Below are 10,674 nucleotides of genomic sequence, written 5' to 3' on the forward strand. Positions count from 1 at the left end.
TATCAACACAGTAAACACCTAAACTTGTTAATTGTCACAAGCATATAATCTCAAAGTTCCACTATCATTAGGAGTTATTACGAATTGTTAAATAGGTTTTAAGACGGCGATAATTCTTAAGTGTTTTTGTATTTCGAAATTAATGTAGTTATTGTCTGTTCCTCTCTATCTTTTTTAGGTGTACATTACCACGACTTTATTTCGGTCATTTAGAGCATACAATGTTAATGTAGCCTGTGCGTGCGAGCGACATTCGCTGCCCGAAGCGATGGCCACTCGGGCGAGATAAGTGGGCGCCAAGTCCAGCGTACTGTTTATCTTAGCAAATTCCTGCTGGCGTAGTCTGCAGGTCTTTGAACGACTGATGGACTTTTTTGTGTTTCTAAATTATCAACTTGGCCAGAAGTAAAATTGTTAGCGTGATGACTTTGTTAAATTGTATTGCATTTTGTGCTATATATTTGAGAACGATTCGGTTCTAATATGCCAATTTTGATTCGTGGTTATTGCAGTAACATGTTATGATTTGACAATAATATTGTAAGTAGATTTGTGTAATGCCGATATTAATGCTAATTCTTGTTTGTGATAGTTATTAACGCTCATCTTTTACACTTAACCCAATATATACTAAAGAGATACATTTGTTGTGTTTGATTATTCCTAAGGACAGAATAGAATTTATAATTACCCGGATAGAACTCACTTAGCGACTTTAGGTTTTGTTACTTATTAAACGAAAATAGGATACTACCATAAGTTTCTCAACATAACTAAAAAGTCGCTACACCTACCAATTCGAAATTTCCGCTATTTTTTGGAAGGGAGATTTTTTACAGCATATACAGACCACAAACCATTGACATTCGCTTTTAAAAAAATCGCAGAACCTTGGTCAGCTCGACAGCAAAGGCATTTGACCAATATTTCAGAATATACAACTGATGTGCAACATATAAAAGGCAAGGACAACACATTGTAACTTACGCTCTTTCGCGGTCGTACATGGCATCAGTCCGACAGCAAACAATCGATCTGGATTATCATCAGTTAGCAGGTCGCGGCGGGGGCGCAACAAAACCCATCGCTAACTCTCACCCCAACCCAAATATTGTTAGCAACATAACCCACCGTATTGTGTACTACACTTCAAATTTTGACGTTTCATATTATGCAATATAGTGGTTTTATTGTTTTAGTAAAATACCTCCAATCAAGCCCACACCTGTACTTACATTACTTTTTTTCATAATTTTTAGGCTTATTTACATATGGCAATTTTAAATGATATATAATAATCAATCAAATATTTTTTTAAGTCAACCTTAAGCCATATCACAAAGCTATAAGTCTTACTGCTTCATTTCTGTTTGACTAAGTCCTAACAATAATAATTTATATCATGTAAAGTTGTATGGCTAAAATCCATTGGTGGAAATCTTTTCAAACTTTACTCAAAACCAGCAAGTCCTATATTTCTATAAAAACTGTGGTAGGTTTTTATTGTTTCTTGAGAAGCTATAGTACAGTGTTTTGCAACCTATGAATTGCATCCTAGAATTGGGTCAACTTTTAATTTGGGTTGCTGACTGAATTCCATTCAACGTTAGATTTTTTGAGATCGGCCCTAAGCAAGATTACTTTGAAATTTAAGAAAACTCTGGGAACAATACAAAGTCGTGGCCTATTAAATTTGAATTTATATCATCTTATGTTGTGTCCACTTATAAAAAGTTTAGTGAAGAGAATTGGGTTGCCAAAGTTTTGCTGTTATAGTTATGCTAAGTATTTTGGTGGCCACAGAAAAGGATTGAAAAACACTGCTATAGGATATTGAAAAATGTTTAAATGTGTTTTTGAGCTCAAATTTAAAAAATGGCATACTTTTTGATTACCCTTCGATCATTTTTGTAAATAACTGACTTATAAAGTAATAATTTATTTTATTCAAAGGATGTTTGGAAACTGTTTAATCCAAAAATTATTAAACCTAGCAAAATGACAGAGGAAGAAGAGGAATCCCATATGCTGATAGGTACATGACTATACATGTTTAATTTTACCATTGTTGTTTGTATATTATGTAACTGTTTTACATAAAGTGTCTCCTGATTTGAGTGATGGAAAGATCAAAGCAAATAAACACAATCTTGTTGATGGTCCAAAAAGAAAGGTTACTATCATTTTTTTTCATTTTAATTATTATGCCTAATTTAGAAGGTTCCTAAAAAAATAGAATGTGTACTTTTGTGCCATAGTTATGTAACTTTTGTTTTTCATAAGGGTGCTCAAACCTTTTCTAATACTTCTAGTGTTGATCATTTTTTGCCCAAATTTTAGTTTTGTCAAGAAAAATATAAAAACAAGATTTGTATTATAAGGGGCAAGAGTTCTTTGTACAGTGTTGCATTGTACTTATTATTGGCAAAAATATAAGTTGATGCAACAACTTGGACAGTTGACATATTACAGTTTACACAACTGCTTCAAATGACAGTTGTTAAGAATGTTAAACATATGGGAGATTTTTTTTATTATGATGTACACATGTTAGCAAATTGTTTGGGCGATCTATTGCTGTGATTGTGGGTCTTGTAGGGTAGATTAAGATTAATCCCTTCCCCAAAACAAAACCGAGGTTAAATAATTTAATAAAAATATACTAGGACTCGCTATTCAGGATTCGTTATTCTAGATTTGAAACCTATTATTCTAGAATACCTTGGGATTCTACTTTAAACATCCCTACTCGCGGGCTGACGGCCCGACAGTAATGTTCGTGAGCATTGCTAAATTATTGTATGTGTTGCATTCGAGGATATAATGAAATAAATAGAAGTGATTATGAAAAGCAAACCTGTTTAAATTGTTTGGTTAGAGTTACGTTTTTCGAGCTAGGCTATTAAATAAACTGATTTCACATCACTCATCAATTTCGAATCCAGGAGTTTGGCAAGACAGCCATTGGTTTGTCTTTACAGTGGTTTGTCTTTATGGCCTTTGTCTGTGGTGCCTGCTTTATGGAATTGTCCAGTGGCTTGCATAACAAAATCAAGTAGAAAGTTTGCGCGATAAAAAAAATAAAAGTATTTTACTCACAATGCAAGGGCAAAAAATATATATGTTACATATAATGCAATCCATTATTACAAATGTGTTATATACAATGCTTGTTATACTAAATGTCCGATAATATGAGCAGTTTTGATAAACAGAAAGCATGCAATGGTACATGCACAGAGACTTGAAAATTAAATTTGGCGCATAGCTCAAGGAAGTTTTGCAGTTACAATATTTAATTTGGTAAAAATATAGTTTTGGGTAAGGCATGACTTGGTGTCCATCCCTTTGTTCACTTTTGAATGAACCAAACTGTTCCAAATAAACCTAGTCCAAATGTTTTTTTTGTCTTTTAATATGAACATAAAATCTATATTTGCCACTTTAAACTAAATAAGCAATTAAACATAATATTGCCATTCTGAAACTTTTTTCTAGTTTGCTGTGTGACAATAGGTTAGCGCCCTAAATCTTTACAAAATATTAAGCCAAATTAAATGGTTAACAATTTTTTGTTCGTAAGGATAACGTCATTGTAATTTGAGAATGAAGAACACCTTACACATTTTGTATGTGCTTAATGAACATTTTTTGTACATGCTTAATGACTTGAGCTTATGTGTGTTGCAAAAGTGCATTTTGACAAAAGTTAGTGATGTCACCTTTGAACATTTCTAACCCGACCAAACAAAAATTCCTTATTCGCCACTGGCACGCCTGTCGCCTGTAGCCTAGTGTATGTGGCCAGCAAACTCTATTCTAAACAGACTACGGCCCGTAATGCTGTCAACCTTGGACCACCCTGGCATAAACAATAGAGCACTCAGCATTTTACGCAAATCATCTGACAAATTTGCCTTGTTAATCCCTTTTCTCTGTGATAACATTGTATTACTTTTATTTTAGGTGGCTTTACTATATGCATATGTGGGAACAAATTACAAAGGTTTGCAAATGAATAGAGGTGATAGGTCTTTAAAAACCATTGAAGGTGATTTATTCAGGGCTTTAGTGAGAGCAAAGCTCGTCCCTGAAAACTGTTACGAAGACCCAAAGAAAATGTCATACAGAAGTGCATCACGTACAGACAAGGTTTCTGTTTTTAACATTTTGACTATTGTTCTTTTTTTATATTTTAATATTTTTTTTATTCAAGGGGGTGTCCACTTGTGGACAAGTAGCTTCTTTAAAACTGATCATGAATGAAAATAGTGTCCAATTGCTGAATAATCATCTTCCTGAAGAAATACGAGCACTGGGTACAAATTAATTATACTTTGTAGTTTTACAGTCTTTTGATCTTTAATATATTTTTTGCATTCTAGCTATCAAACGTGTTACACAAGGGTTTAGTTCACAGAACCACGCATCTGCAAGGCTCTATTCATACACATTGCCCACTTATTCATTTGCAGATAAGTATGATATATCCGATTCATATAAAATCACTGAAGGTAATTTCCATATTTGATGGATTTTTCAAACTGTATCACAAACTAAACAAAATATATATTTGTTGTTTTTCATTTAGACAAACTGAAACACATTGACTCTGTTTTAAATCGCTACAAAGGAACGCATAGTTATCACAACTTTACATCGGGTAAAAAAATGGGAGAAGACAGTGCCAAGCGCTTTATTATGAGCTTTGACCACAGTGAACCATTTGTGGTTGATAATGTTGAGTTTATAACTCTTCGTGTTAAGGTAACTAAATACTGCATGAAAATATGTACTTGTATGTATAGTTTTTTTCACTTGACTCTATACCACATCTACAACTTTATAAAAAAAAGCAACACTGGGGCTATTTCAAAGACAAATTTGGGTGCGTTATTGCAAAATAGAATGAAAATAGTATTTTAAATGACATTCAAATTGTGTATTTTACATAATATTGAACAGCCATTACCATATATTATTTTGATTTGATTTATTAATTTTTTTCCTTGCCAGTGTTAAAGTTAACAGGTGACAGCTATTTAAACAAGCATTTTAAAACTCTGTCCTGGTCAAGTCATAAGTTCCAGTGTATGTCATTGTAATAGAAAGTTAGTCCAAATCAAACAAAAGTATAAAATTAAAATAAGTAAAAAAAAATGATGAAATTATTTTATTCTTAATATTGCTTTACATAGCAACAACCAATAGTTAAAGAAATAGCAAGCAAATTATTTTACACATGAAATTATTAAAAACCAAAAATTTCCAATATACTGTATTCCATTTAGGCAATTATGGACACCCAAGTTAATTGCCTAACTTACTTAAAATGTGTCTCGTCATTTTTCCAAAAGACTTAATCAAGTTAAGTAAATCTGTTTAATGTATTCACAAAAGTCTTTACAACAATGTTGGCCAAACAACTGGGCTATTCTATTTCTGTGTTTGTAAATTTTCTAAGGGCCAAAGTTTCATGATTCATCAAATAAGGAAGATGATAGGCTTGCTTATAGCACTAGTAAGCAAACATTCATCAAATGAGCACTTTATTCGTGCATTCTCAGAACCTTTGGAGGATGTTCCCATAGCACCAAGCACAGGTGAGGCAGTAGGTGTGCTTTTTTGTTTATTTAAAAATAGCATTATCTCAATTACCACTTCTGAATTGGGTAATCCTAGTTAACAGTGTTCTAATGACTTGTGTCAATGAAAAATAGAATTGACTTAAATGCACTCAAGTCACTGTTTTCAAATTACTTTACTCGGCCTAAGTTGATGATGTAGACTGACTTAACTTGGATGGTCATTTAGTCAAATGATTTGGGTTGAAATAAAGTGTGTTCATTTAACATTTTTTTATAAACTTATCTCCAGTAAGCAGTAGCTTGTTGCATTAAGGTTTTGTCCATTTTTAGTTAAGTCATTGCTTACAATTGAAGTGTTTATAAATTTTATTAATTTACGTTTATTTTTATATCAATGGTGTGACTTGAAATTGACTTTACCTTGACCATAAATTGACTAGGAATTAAGTTATTTTAAAACGACTTGTTTACAACACTGCTAGTTATAATATGTACAAGTTTTTTTTATCCCAATGGTTGAATTGATAAACATATGGATGCTATTTCTGTTTGTCAGGCCTCTTATTGGAAGAGATTTTCTACAACCAATACAACACAAAGTTTGGTCACTTACACGGTGGCGTACTTTTCTCAGACCATAAAGAACAGCAGACTGAGTTTCTTAACCAAAAAATTTTACCTGCAATCTATTCGTAAGTGTGCAAGCTGCATACAATTTACTGCGTTTTTAGTGCTTTAAAAATGTTTCCATTTTTAGTGAATATATCAGCAACAAGGTAATGCTGTTGTGGTTGGATACATTAGCATTTCATGATTACAGTGGCCAAAAAGCCAAAGAAGAATGGCAAAAGCAGCAACTCCGGGTATTGTTTTATTCAAATATAAAAAATTTAGAAGTACCGAAATCTGGTGAACATAACGCGACTGAGTGTCTGCATAGGATATTCTTTATAAACAGCATCCCTCACATACTTTCCTTAACCTGTTTTTGCTGTAACCATACTATTTATTTTCACAAATTTATGGTTAAATGGTGGTGTTTTCTTATGTTCAAATTTTCCGTAATTAAATCAGTACGGTAAACCAATTAGTATGCGCAGTTCAGGCTAGGTAGCGTGCCTAAATGGTATAAATCTCATAGAATGGAAGCTTTAAGAGTTTATTAAGTACTGCCACTAAGTAACACGTTTTGTGTAAATTCGCTCTCCCGTCCGCGACCTTCGCATGGTACATTAAAACTTTCGTTATATAAAGGCAGGGTCCGACTAGTTATGTTTTATTAAAAACGCAGTATTTATTTAAAGAGTTGACTTAATTTACAGAAAATAGATGCGGAAACTACTGAAGAAAAACAACTTTCCGTCTCTTCTAAAGATAACACTTCCGCATTGGTCGATGAAGACAAAAACGGCTATCAGGGTCTAACAGTCTTTGTACCTAGTAAAAGTAAAGAGGATTTATCGTCTGAAGTGGATTCAAAAAATGGAACTGATAGTATTAAAGATAGTAAACCAAATGACTCGGAAAACCTTGGTATTAATGATTGTAAAGTTATTAATGCGGAACTTTATGAACCAAACAGCAAACGAATAAAAAGTTTATGATACAAGCATTGATCAAAGTAAGCCGGACCCACGTTGTGGGAATCGCTGCTGAAAAGGACTAGTTTTTGCAGGTGCGCTGTTCTTGCAAGAATAAAAATTTCATGGGACGTTCCTTTTTCTCAGGTTATCCCGCTATCCCCTTGATTTAATTTAAACTTCGATTTCTGTAGGTTGTGCATCTCTAAAATTTTTCATGCGTTTCGCTAAACATTTTCACCATCTAAAAATGTAGTCATGTTTGTTGGGGTTTGCCCTTTCACCAATTGCAATGAACAAATACATTTGTTAATATTCCTTAAGTGTTTGCTAGCTTGTGCCTTATGATTTAAACTAGCCTGATTGATGTTCATACTGATGGATTGCGGGTTGGTTCGAAATGAGTTTCATGTTTGATCACTATTCATTTCGTTTAACTTGTCGCAACACGTCAGCACATCAAATTAATTCTTTGTTTTATCGCCTTAATGTTACGTCACGGAAAGTTTTTGTTTAAATTCGATTGCCGATATCTCTTGCTAGAGTTTGCAACGAATGCCTTGTTACACCAATTTTTATGCGTCAGAGCTGTATGTGATGTGACGTATATCCGTTTAATGTGAGCGTTTTGTTTTGAAATTCGCCTTATTGTCAACAATCCATTATTTTTAGAATCGAACGCCAGTTACGTCGCAATGTAGATCGAAGCGCTTTTGTTCAAGCCATATTTGGACAAAAATATTATTTCCGTCTATAAGAGTCGAGAGAAAAAAAGGTTTAGACCACGCCTTGTTATCACGTGATATTTTGTTAAGTATTATAAGAATTAATGACGTAAATCTTTCTTTATCGCAGAAATTTTCTTAACTGATTCTCGTCTATAAATAGCGTGTTCAATCAATATAAAGAGAGAGAGAGAGATAGAGGCTTTTATAGCTTCTACTCAGACAGCAAACTTGAGTGCTTTTGTGACTGAACCAGAGAGAGGCTTTTACAGCTTTGACTGAAGACAGCAAAAATTGACTGTTCATGTATCTGAACTAAAGGAAAGAATTGGACCTGAATGGCCTCACGAAAACAGGCCATCTCAAATCTTGTAGGAGTGTGGTCGATTCATCTTGGCAATTATATAAATGAAGACTCCATTAACTGACCCACACCCTCTACAAATTGATGCCCGCGTGTGACGAACGAACCACCTGCAAACTACTTTCCCAAGAAGACTGAAGAAACGAAGCTCAAAGAAAAAATATGTGCCTTAATCTGTATGGACCACCTACAAACGGCCGCCTAAAAACTGTCATGTTTGGAACTTGCAAGAAGCCAGCTTTAGAAGAAATTAATCTCATCGCAAGATACGTGAAGAGACGCTCCATAGCGTCAGCAAAGCATTTGCTTGGAATTCGAAACACGAAATACAAACAAGCGTTGCCGATAAAGACATCACCACTGTTTGGAATCATGGAAAACGAAACGGAATTATGGATTTCACAATAACTGATTCTGCCTAGTTTATCAGGTGAAAATCTATTATACTTTTAATATATATGTATATAATTAATAAAATACCGACCGAAAGGTCTGTAAATTGTTTATGCGACATTTTTTTGAGCCATTCAAATGTGTCCAAATTTTGCCCGCGTCAAAGCACGCGTAGCGGAAATACTTCGTAAAAGCATAGTAATGTCATTCACAAGCGAAAAATATGGTTCAACTCGTGTAAGTCTATAAACACGACTTTAGGAATAAAACCCCACTCGCGTTAATGTGTTAAATGTTTTATGTAAATATTTTCAATGCATCGCTTGCCTTCGTGCTTTTCAAATGCAACCCCAATTAAATAGGCGTAAATCAAACAATTTCCGTAACGGCACTCTACGTGGAAACTGAACTCGTTTCCAACCGCATTTTCCCTTCCTAAAACAAACAGCGTTTCTATAAACGGATCCGCAGCTACTTATAAAACGCAAGCCAGTCAAAATGACTAATTTTAAGTGTACACTTCTCTACGTCTAATATATTATATCTCATGAACCATTTTGTGAAACTCACTCGCAAAAGCTTACTATTTTAACACGGATTGCCAGTACGCGTTAAGACACTTGACCCTACCTAAAAAATAGCTTGTTCATCTGTAAACTTACGCCCAAGGCGTGCCTGGCTTACAAGGCTTAGTTGCCACTCGATCGCTTTTGAATATGTCGGTAAGCTAGCAACCGACAAACCCATTAGCGGTGTTTCCGTAAGTTATCGCTTTTCAACGCCGGTACTTAATCCCTCCAAGCGAAATGTAAAGCAAAAATTCTACGTTTCCAGATAAAATTTACTTATCTTTTCAAAAGAATACATAGCATACGCATTAGTTCTCAGCGAGTGCTATAAATGTATTCCGCAAGTTACCAATGATATTCGGTAACGTCAAATATCCTATAGCTTGCTAGGTCACGAGTTTTCATCGCTAACGTGTTGTTGCTACGTTGACCCTAAATATATCATGGTGGTTAATTCTACCATTTCCACGATAAGAAAATCCCCTTATCCGACCAAGACCTATATGCGTTCGCAATTACAAAATAGCTGGATAGAATTTCCAACAACGCCTGTCCTATTTCACAAACCCTAGAGTTGCCACGCCAAAATGAAGTTATGATAAACTTCGACTAGCCAGTCGAATGACGATAACCAATTTCAATGAAAATGCACGTTGCTCGCGAAATGCCCCACAAATGTTCACTTGTTGCAAAATTGTTATAACTATAATCATTGTATGTATCGCTTTTGAAGCGAAGAAATGTAAAAATGTTACCATTATGTATAAGTTACTCTATGTATCGCGTATAATGTAAATTAAATAACCATGTAATCGCTATAAAGTATATGTCATTGTATGAATCGCAAAGAATATAAATTTAAATGAATATATTGCAATAATTAATTGTCTCAAACTTTAAGTGTAACCTGTCGCGCCTATATATATATATATAAGTATAGAAAATATGTGTGTCTATAACCAAAATTTAAATAACTTGAATACTGAGTGTTGCTACAGATAATTTCGAACACACATCTGCCGGAAAAATATTTTGAAATTTCAGAAAACAAACACAACAAGCGTTGGACAAAGCGATAGATCGAGATGCAACGCGCAAAAACAACGGCTTCCTGGTGACGTCAGAATTGCAACGCACCGTGCAGGGATTTTCTCCTGCAAGCCGCACAGATTTCCTGAAAAGCAAAAAGCCACAGCAAACTGCTCTGGCGTGTCGATGAAACACATTTCAAGCAACCAGCGAACGCTGACATCAAAATCCTCCTTGCCAGTTCAGGCACAAACGAAAATTTTCTCGAGGAATCAGGAATCGAACCAAAAACAATTGCGCAAATGCGTTGAATGATCGGACAATTTCGCGTCCAATGCTCCATAAGCATTTCACAACAGCTGAAACACAACACACGAAAACAATTGGAAAATAATGTCATTCCTATATATTCGAAATGACTGCAAA

General features: G+C 34.4%; 1 protein-coding gene across 1 annotated transcript; it reads left to right on the forward strand.

Moving 5' to 3' along the window:
• Nucleotides 1–1,107: 1,107 nt before the first annotated feature.
• LOC146148114 (pseudouridylate synthase 1 homolog) lies at nucleotides 1,108–8,228 on the forward strand. Its single transcript, XM_083386846.1, has 11 exons — nucleotides 1,108–1,492; nucleotides 1,954–2,035; nucleotides 2,103–2,173; nucleotides 3,967–4,152; nucleotides 4,217–4,319; nucleotides 4,386–4,514; nucleotides 4,592–4,767; nucleotides 5,465–5,603; nucleotides 6,145–6,280; nucleotides 6,346–6,451; nucleotides 6,911–8,228. Exons 1-11 carry the CDS (start codon nucleotides 1,415–1,417, stop codon nucleotides 7,190–7,192), a joined length of 1,488 nt encoding a protein of 495 aa, XP_083242972.1. The 5' UTR covers nucleotides 1,108–1,414; the 3' UTR covers nucleotides 7,193–8,228.
• The last annotated feature ends 2,446 nt before the right edge of the window (nucleotides 8,229–10,674 follow it).

This window comes from Ascidiella aspersa, chromosome 4, assembly GCF_963924565.1.
Source record: "Ascidiella aspersa chromosome 4, kaAscAspe10.2, whole genome shotgun sequence".
Lineage (NCBI taxonomy): Eukaryota > Metazoa > Chordata > Ascidiacea > Phlebobranchia > Ascidiidae > Ascidiella > Ascidiella aspersa.

Bases quoted from the DNA above. Each gene is read 5' to 3' on its own strand.
- LOC146148114 (XM_083386846.1), top strand. From the start codon at position 1,415: ATGGCTAAAATCCATTGGTGGAAATCTTTTCAAACTTTACTCAAAACC. The intron at 2,036-2,102 runs GTACATGACTAT...TTTTACATAAAG, and splicing joins GGAATCCCATATGCTGATAG to TGTCTCCTGATTTGAGTGAT. The intron at 4,153-4,216 runs GTTTCTGTTTTT...TTTTTATTCAAG, and splicing joins GTGCATCACGTACAGACAAG to GGGGTGTCCACTTGTGGACA.